Source organism: Schistocerca gregaria, chromosome 9 (assembly GCF_023897955.1).
Source record: "Schistocerca gregaria isolate iqSchGreg1 chromosome 9, iqSchGreg1.2, whole genome shotgun sequence".
NCBI classification, from domain to species: Eukaryota; Metazoa; Arthropoda; class Insecta; order Orthoptera; family Acrididae; genus Schistocerca; species Schistocerca gregaria.
The window spans coordinates 75,671,627-75,692,561 of record NC_064928.1 but is presented as its reverse complement, the minus strand read 5'-3'; the positions used below and the strand labels follow the sequence as shown (position 1 = coordinate 75,692,561).

The 20,935-nt window shown below is 44.9% G+C and overlaps 1 protein-coding gene across 1 annotated transcript in view; it reads left to right on the top strand.

Annotated features, from left to right (window-relative positions):
• LOC126291750 (multiple coagulation factor deficiency protein 2 homolog) overlaps nt 1–20,935 on the top strand; it is a 255,566-nt gene that overhangs the window by 173,027 nt on the left and 61,604 nt on the right. The window contains exon 3 of the mRNA XM_049985428.1: nt 12,780–12,869. Coding sequence (XP_049841385.1) covers nt 12,780–12,869 — 90 coding nt within the window. The remainder of the gene's footprint in view (nt 1–12,779; nt 12,870–20,935) is intronic.

Here is a 20,935-nt window from a genome sequence, read left to right as displayed (position 1 = left end):
CTGCCTTGGTGCCAATGATGGTCGTATGCGTGTTTGGCGCCGTGCAGGTGAGCGCCACAATCAGGACTGCATACGCCCAAGCTACACAGGGCCAACACCCGGCATCATGCTGTGGGGAGCGATCTCCTACACTGGCCGTACACCTCTGGTGATCGTCGAGGGGACACTGAATAGTGCACGGTACATCCAAACCGTCATCGAACCCATCGTTCTACCATTCCTAGACCGACAAGGGAACTTGCTGTTCCAACAGGACAATGCACGTCCGCATGTATCCCGTGCCACCCAACGTGCTCTAGAAGGTGTAAGTCAACTACCCTGGCCAGCAAGATCTCCGGATCTGTCCCCCATTGAGCATGTTTGGGACCGGATGAAGCGTCGTCTCACGCGGTCTGCACGTCCAGCACGAACGCTGGTCCAACTGAGGCGCCAGGTGGAAATGGCATGGCAAGCAGTTCCACAGGACTACATCCAGCATCTCTACGATCGTCTCCATGGGAGAATAGCAGCCTGCATTGCTGCGAAAGGTGGATATACACTGTAGTAGTGCCGACATTGTGCATGCTGTGTTGCCTGTGTCTGTGTGCCTGTGGTTCTGTCAGTGTGATCATGTGATGTATCTGACCCCAGGAATGTGTCAATAAAGTTTCCCCTTCCTGGGACAGTGAATTCACGGTGTTCTTATTTCAATTTCCAGGAGTGTATATCCATATTGCCCTAAGATCTGGCATATTCGTTTTTGCCATGGAGTTGGACTTACACTGAGCTTCCGGCCACATAGGCTGCAGTGTGTTCCGGGTATCCTACATTCCCTCCACTGTGCATTTCCATCTTTGCTCCCTTTATTAACGGATATTTTGACACCCGACATCCAGCACGGTAGCCAGTCCGTTGTGGTGGGGTCGTCATGTAGCCTCTTGGTGGTAGCCCCCTGACTACACAGGGATCGCACTGCTGATGCCTGAGCTGCTACCTCCCCACGTATGCCGAGGAGTAGATGCCTATCCCTCTGGGGCATTGGGACTCCCGGCAAAGGCCATCTTACCAGGTGGTCTTTGCTGTGGCTGGGTGGCGCCTGTTGGGAGATCCACTGGTCGGAGTGGGTGGCATCATGGCGGATGACCCGCAATGAAGCGTGGTACATAATCTCTCGCTGGTGGGCCTCCCCTGGCCACTCCATGGGAGGAACGTATGGCTAAACAAGGCAGTGGAGAATATTCACCCTGGTACCTCGTGTGTACGCGAGTTGATGGGGAATCGTTTATGTCGACCAAGCCCCAGTTTTCTGTGGAGCATTTAGGGGACAAGATCGGGGAGGTGGAGGGCTTGTCCAAAATGCACTCTGGTTCAGCGCTCATCAAAACAGTATCCTCGGCCAAGTCACGGAGGTTGCTAGCTTGTAACAAGTTGGGGGATGTTTCAGTTAGCATCACGCACCAAAAGAGTCTCAACATGGTCCAAGGCATTATATTCCACAGGGACCTTCTTCTGCAGTCCGATGATGAACTACGCGCCAACTTACAACGACGAGGTGTTCACTTCGTCCGGCGCTTCCATCGGGGTCTGAGGGATAATCAGGTAGCAACCGGTGCATTCATCTTGGCCTTCGAAGGTGATGTCTTACCCAAAAAGATTAAGGTGATGGTTTACCGTTGAGATGTGGAGGCATATATCCCTCCTCTGATGCGGTGTTTTAAATGCTGGAAGTTCGGGCACATGTCATCCCGCTGTACTTCTGGCATCACGAGTCGAGATTGTGGACATCCTTCTCATCCCAATACTCCATGTGCCCCGCCTCCTATCTGTGTTAACTGCGGAGAACACCATTCCCCCTGCTCACCAGACTGTAGGATATTCCAGAAAGTAAGGAAGATAATGGAATATAAGACCCTGGACCGCCTGACCTACACTGAGGCTAAATGGAAATACGACAGGCTCCATCCTGTGCCAATGACGTCGACTTACGCCGCTGCTGCAACAATGGTTCTCCCATCATCACATACAGTTGGCTCTAAGATTGGTCGGCATCCACCGGCCCCCTTCCTTGTGGGGGGCACTTCACTCCCTGTTCCTCCTGCTGCATCAACTTAAGGGGAGCAACACCCCACCCCCCGCCCCAACCATCGGGGACGCCAGTCCCCACTTCTAAACCGGAGAAGCGTCAGTCTTCTTCAGCTTCTCTCGCTCGGAAGGGATCCCTTGGGTCCCTCCCTTCCCAGGTTCCTACCAGCAGCACAGCAGTCACCCACCAGTGGCTGAAGAAGCCATAGGTCGCTGGTCGTCGAGCTTCGCGCTCATCTTCGGTCCCAGAGACTGACTCCAATAAGCCCTCCTCGACCTTTACAACCGTATTTGGGTCCAGGGTGAGTTTCCATCGCAATGGCGGGAAAGTATTGTTATCCCCGTTTTGAAACCGGGCAAGAAACCTTTGGAGGTGGACAGCTACCGCCCCATTAGCTTCACCAACGTTCTTTGCTAGTTGCTAGAACGGATGGTGAGCCGACGGTTGAGTTGGGTTCTCGAGTTGCGGGGCCTTCTGGCTCCGGCTCAGGGTGGGTTCTGTAAAGGCCGCTCCGCTGCCGACAATCTGGTGAGCCTGGAGTCAGCCATCCGCACAGCCTTTGCCCGCCGTGAGCACCTCGTCGCTGTCTTTTTCGACATGCGGAAGGCATACAATACGACATGGTGTCATCACATCCTAGCTACGCTTCATGGTTGGTGTCTTCGGGTCCACTGCCGATCTTCATCCGAAATTTTCTGTCGCATAGTACCTTACATGCGCAAGTCGCGGCCTCTCTTAGTTCCTCCCGAGTGCAGGAGAATGGGGTGCCACAGGGATGTGTTTTGTGTCTGCCTGTTTTTAATTGCCACTAACGGGCTCGCTGTGGTGCTGGGAACGTCTGTCTCAGCGTCCTTGTATGCTGACGACTTCTGCCTTCACTACAGCTCTATTGACATTGCCGCTGCTGAACGTCAGCTGTAGGGCGCTATCTGGAAGGCGCAGTCTTGGGCTGTAGCGCATGACTTCCAGTTTCGGCTGCCAAGACCTGCGTTATGCATTTCTGCCGGCAGCGAACAGTCCACCCTGAGCCGCGGCTGTATCTTGCCGCCGAACTTCTTGCTGTGGTGGAGACACATACGTTTTTGGGTGTGGTTTTCGATGCCCGGTTGACTTGGCTGCCTCATATTCGGCAGCTTAAATACAAGTGTTGGCGGCATCTAAATGCTCTGCGATGCTTGAGCCACACCTGCTCGGGCGCCGACCAGTCTACCCTGTTACGGCTCTACCAGGCGTTAACCCAGTCCCCTCTGGATTATGGGGGCCTGGCTTATGGCTCAGCATCCCCATCTGCGTTGCGGGTGCTGGACCCAATCCTTGTCACTGGTGCTTTCTGGACCAGCCCAGTGGACAGCATACTTGTGGAGGCAGGTGTCCCTCCACTGCGGTTACGGCGCCAACGATTGCTGGCTGCTTATACTACGCATGTTTGTAGATTGCCTGGGCATCCTAACTATCGTCTAATATTCCCACAGTCGCACGTCCATTTCCCAGAACGTTGACCTCGGGCCGGTTGTACGATCGCGGTCCGCATCAGAGAGCTTCTGTCTGGGCTTGGGTCTCAACTCTTCCGCCTCCTTTCCGGGCCCCTCTGCGTACACCCCCGTGGTGTGTGCCTCGCCCTCACCTTCGGCTGGAATTGGCTCAGGGCCTGAAGGACTCATTCCCTCTCGAGGCCTTCCGCCGCCGCTTTCTATCCATTCCAGCCACATATCAGGGCTCTGGCGTGTTTTACACTGACGGTTCGATGGTTGCTGATTGTGTCAGTTATGCTCTAATTCTAGGGGACCATTCCGAACAACGTTCATTGCCAGCTGGCTGCACCGTTTACACTGCTGAGCTGGTCGCCATCTTTCGAGCCCTAGAGTATATCCGCTCCTGCTCACGTGAGACCTTCGTTATGTGTAGAGATTCCCTGAGCGGTTTACGAGCTATCGACCAGTGTTTCCCTCGTTCTCGTCTGGTGATGGCTGTCCAGGAGTCCCTGCATACTTTTGCCAGTTGCGACCGCTCTGTGGTCTTTCTGTGGACCCCCGGCCATGTTGGGATACCTGGCAATGAAAATGTTGACCGCCTGGCGAAAGAGGCCACCAGTAAACCATCTGTGGAGATTGGCCTCCCGGAGACTGATTTGCGGGCAGTCCTCCGCGGAAAAGTTTTTGCACTGTGGGACGCTGAATGGCGCGATCTAACCACACCCAATAAACTCCGTGCTGTAAAGGAGACGACGAATGTGTGGCGTTCATCCATGCGAGCCACTCGCAACGACTCCGTTGTCCTTTGTTGGCTCCGCATTGGCCACACCCGACTGACAAAACAGTTATTTATTGCGTCGTGAGGACCTGCCTCTCTGTCGCTGCGGGGTGGTTTTGACGGTGGTGCACCTTTTATTGTCCTGTTCCCTTTTAGCCGAACTCAGGCAGACATTTGCGCTACCTGACACGCTCCCTGCCCTTTTAACTGATGACCCTGCTATGGTGGGCTTACTTTTGCGTTTTATTCGGGCAGGGGTTTTTTATCATTTAATCTGAGTGTTTTTTATGATTTTCTTGTGTTGATTCTGGCCTTTGGCCTACGATTTTAAACTGAGTTTTTAATGTGTCTCTCGGTGATTGGCTTCTCCTTTTCTTGTTTCTATGGTCGGCCAACCACCGTCACACTCTGTGTGATTTTAATTCGTTTTTTCTGGTCTTTGTCTAAGTTTCTCTTGTCCTGTGTCGTCTGTCATCTATTCTGTTGATCGTTTTTCTCCTCTGTGGGTGTTTTAAGTATTTGGAAAAAGGGACCGATGACCGTAGCAGTTTGGTCCCTTTAATCCCAAAAACCAACCAATCATCACTAGATATTATATGTAGCTGAACTTAAATCACCGATACCAAAACCAAAATCAAAAACCGACAGCTATAAGAAATACAAACTGCAGTAGCAATACATAGAGCCAAAAATAGCGAGAACTAACGCATCGTGGTATCGAAAACATCACTACCGCGTGTAACTCAAATTTAAAGGCCGATACCAGAACAAAAAGTAAAAAACAATCAGTAGTATGAAGAGCCAAAAGACGACACCCATAAAAATCGTTAAAATAAACGAAACTCGGTATCGAGAACATCACTTCAAGCGTTTATCTTAACTTAAACCGTCGATGCTAATACAAAAGTGCAAAAATCGATAGCAGCACAGATTAGATTACTTTAGATTTACTTTTCATTCCAATTGTTCCGTAGTGGGGAGATCCTTCAGGATGTAGAACATATTAGGAAAACAAGAATACACTATACATTTATTTTAATGTACCTTTCACAGATCCCAATTGAAACGATCGTTATGGATGTGGAGCGAGTAAAAAAATAAAACGTATTCTCATTTAAAAAGTAATAAATACTACATCGAAAAATCATTTTACAACACTTGTTTTTAATGATCACATTACCGCACTGAATTTGCATATAAGTCAGATTGTCCTAATACATTATTTGATGAATTAACAACACACACATACCCACATGTCGGTTCTACAAAAAAACTTCATCTATGGAGTTGAAGGAGTTGGCCACCAATAAGCGATTTAGGCTGCTCTTAAACTGAACTTAATTCGTAGTTAAACTTTTTGTGGCTACTTGTAAATTATTGAAAACTTGTGTTCCTGAATGTTGGACACCTTTCTCGGCGAAAGTAACTGACTTTAAATCTTTGTTACGATTATTCTTATTTACAGTACTCATTCCATAAATTGAGCTGGTGGTTTGAAAAAGAAATATATTTTAATGACAAATTTCATTAAAGAATAAATATATTGGGAAACACTAGCTAATGTCCCTAGTTTCCTGAACATGTGTCTGCCAGACGTTCTTGAGTTAATACCACAAGTAATTCTTATTACACACTTTTGGCTTGACAAGTTACCCAAAAAATAATCCCATGTGACATTAGAGAATGAAACCAAAGTATTCCATCTTTTTCATTTTTATATCCCTTATCTCTGGCAATATTCACATTGCCAACAGAGATTGGTTTAGGAGTTTCAGCAGTCGCACGGTGTGCTCGTCCCAGTTGAATTTAGGATCAAGCTGTAATTCCAAGAACTAACAATGCCCACTTCTGTTTGATTGTTCCTCATATTTTAGGCGCATTCTACGTCGGCCAACGTCAATTATTTCGCTGCCCAAATAGAGAAACGCATTTACTACCCTTAGCGTCTCATCTCCTGATTTCTTTCCCTCACTATCGCCTGATTCATTCGAGTACTCTTCTAGTGTCTTTTATGATATTCATCTTGCAACGCGTTTTCAAGATACTATCGTATTCATTCCGTTCAACTCATCTGCCAAGTCCTTTCCAACTACGACAGCTTTACAGTGTGATACGGTATTGCAGTATCTCTGTTGTTCAGATGTTCGAACGAACAGGCACTGCGCCGGCTGCAGTCGTTGTGAGATACATGAAATGTATTCACAGTTGCCTATATAGGCAACAATCACCTATATAATGGAAGGAGGACAATGCAAAAATTTGTGCCAGACCGTGTCTCGAACCGGGAATTCGTCATTTGGTCTGAGCGGATGTCAAATGACGTCCCGTCATCTGTATCGCTGAATATTACACTCAGTTGTTTCTTTTTATCTTTCATGTTTAGTCAGCCATGTACCTACGACCTGCACTCATACATCCATTTTGTAAATTCTCGTACAAGCGAGAAATTTTGCTTCAAAAATCGCTTGCCTAGCGTCGGCGAATAAATACGATATTGTAGTGCTTGTGTTCGTCACAGCAATATCGTATTTATTCGCCGACACGGGGATAGCGAATTTCAATTACAGTGCCTCTCCTGTGTGGGAACATACATTATGTGATCAAAAGTGTCCGGACACCTGGCTGAATATGACTTAAAAGTTTGTGGCGCTCTTCATCGGTAGTGCTGGAATTCAACATGGTGTTGGCCCACCCTCAGCTTCTACTCTCGCAGGCAATCGTTCAGTCAGGTGCAGGAAGGTTTTGGAGAGATATCGATGTCGGTCGGTGAGGCGTGCCACAAAGTCAGCGTTCCAAAACATCCCAAAGGTGTTCTATAGGATTCAGGTCACGAATATGTGCAGGCCAGTCCACTACAGGGATGCCATTGTCGTGTAACCACTCCGCCACAGGCCGTGCGTTATGAATAGGTGCGCGATCATCTTGAAAGATGCACTCACCACCCCCGCATTACTCTTGAACAGTGGGAAGCAAGAAGGTGCTTAAAACATTAATGTAGCCCTGTGCTGTGATAGTGCCACGCAAAACAAGAAGGGGTTCAAGCCCCTTCCATGAAAAACACGACCACACCATAACACCACGGCTTTGTAATTTTACTTTTGGCACTACACACGCTGGCAGATGATGTTTAACGGGCATTCGCCATACCCACACCCTAACATCAGATCGCCACGTTGTGTATCGTGATTCCTCGTTCTATACAACGTTTTTCCACTGTTCAGTCGTCCAATGTTTACGCTCCTTACACCAAGCGAGGCATCGTTTTTGCATTTACCGCCATGATGTGTGGCTTATGAGCAGCCGCTAGACCATGAAATCCAAGTTTTCTCTCCTCCCACCTAACTGTCATAGTACTTGCAGTGGATCCTGATGAAGCCTGGAATTTCTGTGTGATGGTCTGGATAGATGTCTGTCTATTACACATTACGACCCTCTTCAACTGTCGGCGGTCTCTGTCAGTCAACAGACGCGGTCGGTCTGTACCCTTTTGTGCTATACATGTCCCTTCTCGTTTTCACTTCACTATCACATCGGAAACAGTGGACCTAAGGATGTTTAGGAGTGTGCGTATCTCGCATACAGACGTATGACACAAGTGACACCCAATCACCTGACCACGTTCGAAGTCTGTGAGTTCCGCGGAGCGCCCCATTCTGCTCTCTCACGATGTCTAACGACTACTTACGTCACTGATATGGAGTACCTGGCAGTAGGTGGCACCACACTGCACCTAATATGAAAAACGTATGTTTTGGAGGGTGTCCGGATACTTTTGATCACACAGTCCTACATAAAGGATTTACGAGTGCAGGTTGTAGACACATGTTTGACGAAATATGCAAGTTTGGGTTTGTCCGTGAGTCTTGGTCGGATAGCCAAATGACAAGGCGCCCACGATGAGCGGGAAATACGAGTTCGTGTCTCGTTCCAGCACAAAGTTCCATTACGGTCATTCCATTCTATAGCTGATGGTTGCCCATATTCGCAACTGCGAACACATTTCATGCATTACAGTTTCATCGGCGAATCTCAGTGTTTTAACTTCTTCGACCTCAAATTTAATTCCAGTTTCAAATGTATCCGCGTTTTCCTTCCCAGTTACTCTAGGAGCAGACTGAATAACCCGGGGTAGGCTACAGTCGTGTCTCACTGCATTTTCAACTATTATGTTTCTTTCATGTGTCTGGACTCTCATAGAAGCACTCTGGTTTCTATATAAGTTAAGTTACCGCCCTTGTATCAAGAACGAAGTGCTCGCGCTAAAAACTGTGTAAGACGAACATGCAAACCTTCGCCAGTACTGTTCAGTCCATATATCGAAAAAGTAGTGACGAATAAGAAAGGTTTAGGACTGGGATAAAAATTCAGGGCATTTTTTTTTTACTATCGAGTTGAACCTCTATGGACTGCGTGGTAACAACCAAGTTCATTTTAGTGGCTATATCTTGTTCTTTTTCCAGCTTTAACTTCCTGCCAGTTTCTTCTGAGCCCATCAAGAAGTATCTGTTTATGCTCTTCAGATAATGGTCCTCTCCCTCTTTTGGACATTGATGCCATTTTAAAACCATGGTAGTTGTTCACCAATCTTCTAAATTTGTTCCTGTCAGCAATTTCTCTTTCTGAGAAACCAATCTGTCTAACATATTTTCCACATTCTTCAAACAAACTTGGCCTTGTTTTCTTAGATTGGATGAAATCCATATTCTTTTCGTTAATCGATCACTGTCCATCCTCATGAGATGACCTTAAATTAACAATCGTCTCTTCTTAATGAATGCTGAGTTAGGTTCTGTCTTGCTGTAAATGCCCTCATTTGTTCTCATTCGCCAGTGTGCTTAAACCCATCTATTACCTAGAATTTTCCTTACTATCCTACGCTCTCGCTTTTACAGCCGCTCAGATTGACCTTGTCTACTCATGGTTAAAGTTTCGGACGCATATAAGCCCTCAGGTTTTACAACTGTATTATAATGTCGGAACTTGGCCCCTATGTCAGTTGGTATGCTTCCTCATTCTGCCATTAATTGCTTCTTCTTCTAATCCATTCTCTTGAATGACTTCATCGAGATACCTGAAATTCTTAACTCATCCGATTTTTTCCAAATTAGTGATCATCCATTCAGGCTCATCACAGATGTTCGTCGTATATTTTGTCTTTTGAATAAAGATCTGGAGTCCAGCTTTTTCAACAATGTCTGACAGCCTATTGATTGCTGACTCTATGTTTTTAGAAAAATGGCCAGATCATACGCAAAGGGCAAGCAGTTAATGTACACCCCTTTGTTCTTATGACCATGCCTGAACCGCTCTTCATTTGCTTCTTCTTGGGCTAACAACTTTCTCCACTCTCGAATGACCTTTTCCAAGACGCAGTTGAAAAGGAGTGGGGATAGTCCATCTCCTTGTATTACGCCCGTCCTGATTGTAAAGGGTTCTGATATCTCACCCATAAATTTTGTTTTTCACACTGTGTTAGTGAGAGTTTGTTTGATCAGCTTTCTTGATGTATCATCTACCCGAAACTCTTTCAAAATATTCATTAATGCCTGTCGGTCGATGGAGTCATATGCCTTCTGAAAATCAATTAACACGACCACGTAGTTATTTCCTCCGGCTTTTTTGTACCTGATGATGTTCTTCAGGTTAAAGATCTGGTCTGGATAAGTACGCTCCTTTCGGAAACCAGCTTGATAGTCCCCAATCAGTTGTTCAAGAAGACCTTCTATTCTGCTCAGTACCGCTTTGGAGAGAATCTTATATGGAAGAGATACTAATGAGATGCCCCTATAGTTACTGACAATCTTTTTATCGCCTTTTTTGTGTAGAGGATGGATTAACGGTGACTGCCATTCAGTTGATATCATCCCAGTCCTCCAGATCTCCTCAAAAATTTGGACTAGGGCAATAGTACTCAGCGTTGTGTGTAGAGAAACATTGACAGTGGGAAAACCGAAAAACAAGAATATCAGGATGTTTGTGATGTGGTGATACAGAAGGATATTGAAAATTAGGTGGAGTGATACGGTTCTCCACAGGATCAGTTAGATGAACACTGGCAAGAAACAGGGTCAGGAAGATAGGACAGCTGTTAAAACGCCAGAGGGATCGATAGGGAGTAAAAACTAAAGAGGAAGACAGAGATTGAAATACATGCAACTAACAATTGAGAAATTTGGGTGCAAGAGTTACTCTGAAAGGGAGAGGTTGCTGCAAGATACAAAATCTTGGCAGGTAGTGTCAAACCAGTCAGAAGACTGTTGACCCATACGTAAGAAGTTCATGAAGGAATTTTCACTATGCAACGGAGTTTGAACTCCGTGGGATGAAAACATTTTGCCAGACCGGGGCGCGAATCTGGCACCTTTGATTTTTGCGGCCAAGTGCTCTACCGACTGTCAAGAGGAAGGCCTCAGACACGGCTAACCGATTCGGCTCAAATTTGGCAGGTCGCTTGTGTACAACCTAAAACGAAGGACTCTAAAATATTTTGGATCAATACCCCCACGTTTTTGAGAAAATCACCCCTTAAGGTTATGACGAGCAATCGACTCAAAATTGGATCGATACTTTTCCAGAAAGTTTTCAAATTTATACTGATTTTTGGATAACCCGGTACACAGATGTCAAGATTTGAGAGAGGACGTGTAATTGGACTCAAATAAGCTAGTTGGAGTTATCGGCGAATCGCTCGACATTTGAACAGGAGCGATGCGACTATCGACCTTGTCGAACACGGTGTCAATAAGGAAGCACACGACCTGGTCGAGCCTGGTGGTCTCGCGGTAAAGCGCTAGATTGGAAAGCGGAATCGATTCCCGGTTGGATCATGAAATTTTTCAGTTTTCGTTTTACCCGAGCCTTCACCTCTCAACGATGTGGGGACACTCCATAAACGACACGTGGTGCGGATTCCACGTTAAACTGTAGGTCCCCTTTCCCCCAGTTGGATAACTAGGGTAGATTATGGACACGTAAGTCATCGAAGTGGCGTCCAGTTGAAAGACGTGCACCAGGCCATTCAGCCACACGAAATTATTATTATAGCGGTCGGCCTACAGCGACGATAGAATGGGAGGACCGAGCTACCGGCATAAAGGCACTACGAGCCCGGATTCGTCAGAATCATCGACCCGACTCATAGACCATTACTAGGCGGTTCACAGAAAGGGGGCTCAGCTCAAGGTGCCCCTTGCATCGACTAACATCCCGTTAGCAGTGCTGTCGATCACGTCAGCCTGGAATATCTGATTGGACTAAAATTGTGTTCTGTGATCAGTCCCGCTTCGAAATGAGCCCCGATAGCCAGTGAAGACGTGTCAGAGACGCCTCAGATAGCGCTGGAATACCAGTCGGACTGTAGCCCGCCATATGGCCCAACAACAGGGAGTGATGGTGTAGGGTGCATTTCATTTTCTAACAGGCCCCTATTTTGTAGCACAGCGGTACGTCAGCGATATTCTACGACACGTTTTGTTGCCCTTCATGGGAAGCCATCCTGGGCTTACATTTCAGCAAGATAATGCCCGCCTGCGCACGGTCAGAGTTTCTAGTGTTTGGCTTCCTGCTCTCCAAACCTTGCCTTGACTGAAGGTCGCCGGATCTCGACTCAGTTGGGAATGTTCGGAGCATTGTGGACAGGGCCATCCAACCATCTTGAGATTTAGATAGTCTAATGCGCCAATTGGACAGAATTTGGCACAATATCCCTCAGGAGGACTCCAACGACCCTGTCAATCATTGCCACATCTCTATCAATCATTGCCACAACAACTCAATCAATCATTGCCACAACAACTCAATCAATCATTGCCATAACAACTCAATCAGTCATTGCCACAACAACTCAATCAGTCATTGCCACAACAACTCAATCAGTCATTGCCACAACAACTCTATCAATCGTTGCCACAACAAGTCTATCAATCATTGCCACAACAACTCTATCAATCATTGCCAAGTCAGGTAAATTCTTGCATTAGTGTGAGATGTGGACCAACATATTATTGACTTGCTCAGCTTATGAAGCACTTTCTCTTGTATAATCATCCAACATCTCTGAAATTGTGATCATTTGTCTCTCTCTGCATGTAAATCACATCTACCGATTTCCGTCCCATTCAGATAATTCCTTCGCAGTGCGTATTTTTTTCTCTGATAGAATACTGTTTTCACAGGTTAGCTATAATATATCACCTGGTGGGGCTCGCTACACAAGTTCAGCCTAGAAGTCCTAAATACCTCCCTGGTTTGTCATTAATTTGGTTTCCAACTTATTTCGTCCAGCAGCGCTCCTAGTCCATTAAAGAAAGTCAAGCTTAAGAACAACGTTGCCAGAAAAATAAAATAATGGTACACTCACTTATCTTACTACTCCAACAACGAATAAGAGGTGCACTGAATCTCTGAATGTTACTGAACGGATGGATACCAAAACTGATGTCTTTATCTTGGCATTTCTGCTTTTCAGACACATACAAGAAGACCTGCTGGCGCAAGGGCCGACGTACGTCGACCTGATGAATATGACGCCTGAGGAACTTGAGTTCCACTACTTCAAGTGAGTTCCTGTCATTTCAACTATCTCTTGGCTTTCTTGCATGACACATCAGTTGTTTACAGGTTTACAAGGAGAATAACTTCCAAAAACTCAGATGTCTTTGGCTTATAATGAATATTTACGTACCATTTCAGTAAAACTTCGCTTTTTATCCACATCTTCATGAATACTCCGCAGTATAGAGAAAGTATTTGAGGATATTTAATGGGTAATTCAGTACATAAAGGGAGATGAAAATGTAACAGTCATGGAGGACTGGAATGCGGCTGTAGGCTAGGAAGTAGACGAAAGGGTTACGGGAGAATATAGGAGTGAGAAAGGAGAAAGACTAATTAAGTTCTGGAATAAATTTAGGATCCTAATGGCGAATAATCTCTTCAAAAACCACAAGAGGAGAATGTATACTTGGAAAAATCCGGAAGATACAGGCAGATTTCAATTAGATTACGTCATGGTCAGGCACAGAGTCCGAAATCACATATTGGATTGTAAAGCATATCCGGGGGCAGATAGAGATCCAGATCACAATTCATAATGATTTGAAGAAATCGAGAAAGAAATTGTTGACGGAAGGGAACGTTTGATTCAGCATATAGGAAAGTCAAAATAGCTTTCGGCGAAATAAAAAGCAAAGGCGACAACATGAGGAACGCAAATTAAATTCCATAGTTAAATACTGTGGAGACAGCAGGTAGGTGAAAAGAGTAAATTTTATGATGGGGATGACTTACCTGATGACATGACAGAAGCAGAAATCAGCGTCCAGCGAAAAGATAGGGGATCCAGCGTTAGAATCACAATTTAGAAAAGCTTTGGAAAACTTAAAATAAATAAGGCAGAAGGGGTTGGTAACATTCCATCGGTATTTCTAAGATCGTTGGGAAAGTGACAAAGAACGATTATTCAGTTTTATGTGCATGATGTATGACACTGGCGATATACGATCAGACGTCTTGAGAAAAACGTTATCCACACAATTCCCAAGATTACAGAAGCCAACAAGTGCGAGCATGACAGCACAATCAGCTTAACAGCTCATGCATCCAAGTTACTGACAAAATAATATACAGAAGAATGAAAAGAAATTTGACTGTGTTAGATGATCAGTTTGGCATCAGCAAAGGTAAAGTCATCAGAGAGGCAATTCTGACGTAGCAGTTGATAATGGAAGCAAGACTGAAGAAAAATCAAGACACGTTCATAGGACCTGTCGACCTGGAGAAAGCGTTCGGCAATATAAAATGGTGCATGATGTTCGAAATCCCGAGAAGAATAGACGTAAGCTATTGGGAAAAACGGGCAATACACAAGATGTACAAGAACCAAAAGGCAAGAATAAGACTGGAATACCAAGAATGAAGTTCTCGAAATAAAAAGGGATGTAGTCTTTCTTCCCTATTGTTCAGTCTGTACATCGAAGAAACAATGATGGGAATCAAAGACAGGTTCAGAAGTGGAAATAAAATTCAATGTGAAAGGGTATCAATGATGCGATTTGCCAATAACATTGCTGTCCTCAGTGAAAGTGAAGAAGAATTACATAATCAGTTTAATGGAATGGGCACTCTAATGAGTACAGTATATGGATTGAGAGTATACGGAAGAGAGACGAAAGTAATGAGAAGCAGCAGAAATGAGAACAGTGACGCACTTAGCAAAATGAAAGTCGAAGTTTTAAATTTCGCGTTCAAGAAATCGTTCACGCAGGAGAATCGTACAAACATACCGTTATTTGATCATCGGACAGATATAGTAGTAAGCATCTCTGGCGTAGCGAAAGAACTGAAGGGTTTGAAAGCAAATAAGTCACCAACTCCACAGGGAATCGGAAAGCTGTTTTGCAAAAACAGTATTCTATAGCATTGGCCCCTTACCTAGCTTGCATTTATCGTGAATCTCTCGCCCAGGACAAAGTTCCAAGTGACTGGAAAAAAGCACAGGTGGCACCTGTATATAAGAATAAAAGAACGGACCTACAAAATTACAGACTAATATCCCTAACTTCGGTTTTCTACAGAATACTTGAATACATTCTCAGTTCGAATATAACAAATTTTGATGAGACTTAGAAGCTTATGTACACGATTCTGCATTGTTTTAGAAAGCATCGCTCGTGCTAAACTTAACTTGCCTTTTTCTCACATGATATACTGGGAACTATGGATGAATGACAACAAGCAGATTCCATCTTTTTAGAGTTTCAGAAATTGTTTGACACCGTGCCCCATCGCAGGCTCTTAAAGAAGGTGCCAGCGTATGGAATAGGTTCACAGATATGCGAGTGGCTCGAAGACTTCTTACTTAATATGAACCCAGTACGCTGTCCTCGACAGCGAGAGTTCGTCAGAGGCAAGAATATCTTCATGAGTTCCCCAGGCAGAGGACCATTCAACGAAATATCATCGATATGGGCCTTTGGAGTCGAAGCCCCACTCACGTACCCCTGGTGACTTCACGAAGCGAAGCTTTACACCTCGCCTAGGTCCGACAACACAGATATTGGACTGTTGATGACTGCAAAGATGTTGCCTATGTGGAAGAGTATCGTTTCAAATTGTCTCAAGCACCTGGACGTGTACGGGTATGGAAACAACCTCATGAAACCGTGCATGTTCCATGTCAGCAGGGGACTGTTCAAGCTGGTGGACACAGTGTAATGGTGTGGGTCATGTGCAGGTGGAGTGATATGGCACCCCTGATACGTCTAGATACGACGCATACGTAAGCATCCTGTCTGATCGCCAGCATCTTGTACATTGTGCATTCGGATGGACTTGGGCAACTCCAGCAGGAAAATGTGACCTCACACGTCCAGAATTGCTACAGAGTGACTTCAGGAACACTCCTATGAATTTAAACACGTCTGCTGGCCAACCAATTCCCCTGAAATGAACATTATTGAACACATCTGGGATACTGTTTAGAAGAGATCTTCAGCCCCTCTTACACATGCATTTATGGGCAGTCCTTCAGGATTCATGGTGTCAGTTGCCTCCAGCACTACTTCAGACACTAGTAGAGTCCATACCATGTCACATGGAGGCACTTCTGCATGCTCGCAGGGCCCTACACGATATTATGCAGGTGTGCCATTTTCTTTGGCTCTTTTGTGTATATCTATGGCAGCAGCAATTTGTCCAGTATGGTTGGGCTTTCAATCGAAATGGACGCCGATGACAGAACGGAAGATATGGGTATGTTATTCCATGGCCCTCCAGTTCCATGCCAGAGTGCTTCATGATTGGTAGCGTGACACTCTGTCAGCGACTCATGACCTGATGTTTTCAGTGACTGAGAGATCAGAACGTGCAATTCAAGGCAACAGTGAAACACTGTTGGTTTGGATACCAATATTGGGTTAGACATCAAGGGAAAGCATTGAGATGGCTTAATTGCCTATGTTGCGGCATTTCTGGTACATGTCGGCTTTGTTGCACAGTTACCGACGGGACACTTGGAAAGAGCACAGATCTATGCCGTCCAGTCACATTAAAGTGACCATCTTCCATACTAGATACCAACATGCAACAGCCAATCCCAGACGTCAGGTGGGAGCACTAGCAGTGGAGAGTATATAAAGCATGTCAGTGGGATGTAGAAAAATTCCTGTAGCAGTTGGTGTTAGAGCTGCACCTTTTCTAGACTGCAATCAGCTGATGGGTATACCTGCTTAAAGGAAGTCCCTCTAACTAAGGGCTCACCTTCAGAGTACGTCATGCTTCCAAGTAGAGAAGTAATATGCATTTTTCATCAAAATATAAGAGGTATTAGAGATAAAGTTAGTCTACATCTACATTTATACTCCGCAAGCCATCCAACGGTGTGTGGCGGAGGGCACTTTACGTGCCACTGTCATTACCTCCCTTTTCTGTTCCAGTCGCGTATGGTTCGCGGGAAGAACGACTGTCTGAAAGCCTCCGTGCGCGCTCGAATCTCTCTAATTTTACATTCGTGATCTCCTCGGGAGGTATAAATAGGGAGGAAGCAATATATTCGATACATCATCCAGAAGCGCTCCCTCTCGAAACCTGGCGATCAAGCAACACCGCCATGCAGAGCGCCTCTCTTGCAGAGTCTGCCACCTGAGTTTGCTAAACGTCTCCGTAACCCTATCACGGTTATCAAATAACCCTGTGACGAAACGCGCCGCTCTTCTTTGGATCTTCTCTATCTCCTCCGTCAACCCGATCTAGTACGGATCCCACACTGATGAGCAATACTCAAGTATAGGTCGAACGAGTGTTTTGTAAGCCACCTCCTTTGTTGATCGACTACATTTCCTAAGGACTCTCCTAATGAATCTCAATCTGGTACCCGCCTTACCAACAATTAATTCAATATGATTATTCCACCTCAAATCATTCCGCACGCATACTCCATTTGTTTATGTTAAGGGTCAGTTGCCACTCCCTGCACCAAGTGCCTATCCGGTGCAGATATTCTTGCATTTCGCTACAATTTTCTAATGCTGCAACTTCTCTGTATACTACAGCATCATTCGCGAAAAGCCGAATGGAACTTCCGACACTATCTACTATGTCATTTATATACACTCCTGGAAATGGAAAAAAGAACACATTGACACCGGTGTGTCAGATCCACCATACTTGCTCCGGACACTGCGAGAGGGCTGTACAAGCAAATTAGGGACACTGTTGCTCCTGGGGTATCGGCGAGGACCATTCGCAACCGTCTCCATGAAGCTGGGCTACGGTCCCGCACACCGTTAGGCCGTCTTCCGCTCACGCCCCACCATCGTGCAGCCCGCCTCCAGTGGTGTCGCGACAGGGGTGAATGGAGGGACGAATGGAGACGTGTCGTCTTCAGCGATGAGAGTCGCTTCTGCCTTGGTGCCAATGATGGTCGTATGCGTGTTTGGCGCCGTGCAGGTGAGCGCCACAATCAGGACTGCATACGACCGAGGCACACAGGGCCAACACCCGGCATCATGGTGTGGAGAGCGATCTCCTACACTGGCCGTACACCTCTGGTGATCGTCGAGGGGACACTGAATTGTGCACGGTACATCCAAACCGTCATCGAACCCATCGTTCTACCATTCCTAGACCGGCAAGGGAACTTGCTGTTCCAACAGGACAATGCACGTCCGCATGTATCCCGTGCCACCAATGTGCTCTAGAAGGTGTAAGCCAACTGCCCTGGCCACCAAGATATCCGGATCTGTCCCCCATTGAGCATGTTTGGGACTGGATGAAGCGTCGTCTCACGCGGTCTGCACGTCCAGCACGAACGCTGGTCCAACTGAGGCGCCAGGTGGAAATGGCATGGCAAGCCGTTCCACAGGACTACATCCAGCATCTCTACGATCGTCTCCATGGGAGAATAGCAGCCTGCATTGCTGCGAAAGGTGGATATACACTGTGTTCTTATTTCAATTTCCAGGAGTGTATATTGTGAACTGCTTATAGATCTTGACTCTGAAATTATTGGCATATCGGAGCACCACTTCAATAATTTTACAATACAGAGGCTTCCTTTACCATGATACAGATTAGCTGTCTGTTTTTAAGGGCTTCCTATGTACGTAGAAAAAAAAGTTTTCCATTTGAGTCCATAGACATATGACGCAACTGCAGTGACCAGATATGTATTTGAATGTTGTGCAGGGTTAGCTGAATTTATTGAAACTAAACTTCTAATTGTTGTTGTTTATAGGTCCTCTAGCTCTGACTTTGGAGCATTTCTGCTCAAGATAGGAAGTAGCAGAAATTAGTTATATGTGGTGACTTCAGTATAAATTTTGTATGTGATGGTGCGAGAAAAAGGATGTTGGTAGATCTTCTAAATTCATATGATCTGATGCAGACTGTGTTCTTTCCAAATACAGGGGAACACAAGCACAGCCACCGACAACATTTTTATTCATTCTTCATTACTAGATGGGCATTCTGCTGGTAAAAGGGCGAATCGCCTTTCAGACCATGATGCACAAATATTAAGATTAAAAGGCTTTTGTACTCAAACCAATGTCATATTTAATTACAAACTGCATAGGAAAGTTAATCCAACAGCAATAGAGAGTCTTTTAGACCTTGTCAAGGAACAAGTGTGAAAGGGTGTTTATAGCGCCGATAACATAGATGCTTTCCTTAACACATTTCTCATGTTCTTTGAGAGTTGCTTTCCATTACAACGTTCTAAACGGGGTACTAGCAGTAAAAGGCAGCCAGGGTGGCTGACTAGTGGGATAAGGACATCATGTAGAAAAAAGCGGAAATAATATTAAAATGTTAGAAGTACGCACAATCAAGGTACAGTGGTCCAGTGGAAACAGTATTGTGCTTAAAAATGTTATTAGGAAGGTAAAGAGGATGTGGTATGCAAATAGAATAGCTAATACACAGGATAAAATTAAAATCAAATGGTCAATTGTGAAGGAAGTGTCTGGTCAGCAATTTTTCCCCTTAGGAATGTTCAGTTTCCTGAACGATTAAAGTACTCAGTAGTAAAGCCGCTTTAAAAAGGAAGAAAGGGATAATGTAGACATTTTTAGATCTATTTCTGTGCCATCAGTGTTTGCTAAAGTTATTGCAAAAGTCTGTGTATGTATAGGATAATTGATCATTTTCATCACATCATTTGCTGTCAAACGTACGGTTCGGCTTTAGAACTCGTTTAACAACTGAAAATGCTATATCCTCTTTTCTCTGTGAGGTACTGGAAGGGTTAAACAGAAGGTTTCGAATGCTTCGCATATTTTTTGATTTAACTAAGGCATTTGATTGTGTTGATCACAAAATATTGCTCCAGAAGTTGGACCATTACAGAATACAGGTAGTAGCTCGCAATTGGTTCACCTCTTACTTTAGCATCAGACAACAAAAGGTCATTATTCACAGCCTTGAGAATGGCTGTGATGTAGGATCTGAGTGAGGTACGTTCAAGTGGGGGGGGGGGGGGGGGGGGCAGGGATCAGTGTTGGGAACACTCCTCTTTCTTATTTATATAAATGATATGCCCTCTAGTATTACAGGTAACTCTAAAATATTTCTGTTTGCTGATGACACTAGCTTGGTAGTAAAGGCTGTTGTGTCCAATATTGCCTTAGTTTCAAATAGTGCAGTTCATGACCTAAGTTCATGGCTTGTAGAAAAAAACTAACGTTGAATCACAGTATGACTCAGTTTTTACACTTAACACACAATTGAATAAAACCTGACGTTTTAATTTCAGAGCAGGTGTTCAGATAGACAGTAAACAATCAAGGAAAGAGAGACTTAATTGTGCCGTTTTTACTATTTGAGTGGTATCTGAAATGAGTGATCGTTCGACACGAAAATTAGTCTACTTTGCTTATTTTCATTCGCCTGTGTCGTATGGTATTATATTTTGGGGTAACTATTCCCATTCTAAAAGGACACTTTTGGCTGAGGAACGGGCGGTTCGGGCAATAAGTGGTGTAAATTCAATAACCTATTGTGGACCCCTATTCATGAGTCTGGGTGACATTGTTGTCTCAATATATATATATATTAGCAGTAACTCACACACTTTCAAATCGAAACTGAAGAGTTTCCTCATGGGTCACTCCTTCTATTCTGTCGAGGAGTTCCTTGAAAAATTAAGCTGATTCTTGTTGCATTGTTGATTTCGTTTACTTACACTTATGACTTGACTTGTTTCGGGTTCATAAATATTTCATTTTTATCTGTTATTACTTTTATGTTGTAGTTTCATGTACTGACACGTCCATGACCTTGGAGATTCGCTCCTCAATTTGGTCCTACAGAACTTGATGTATAAATAAAAGATAAACAAATATGAGCAGTACAGACATTGTTGTAATTCAGAAACTAGCTGCGTGATTGCTATCATGGGATTCCTAACTGATATGCAAGTTAGGGGGCAGAACCACTATGTTATTCAAATCACACCCAAGTGCGTTTGTATTGAACCTTCACAAGGTGTGTAATGCACCCTTATAATGGCCCTGATATAAATCCTACATGGGGTTGCTAAATTAACTCAACATGGTTCCCCTCCAAAAATGATGATGGGAAAGGATTCTGGTGAGTGTGACAATTTAACGATTAATGTCGCCCTAA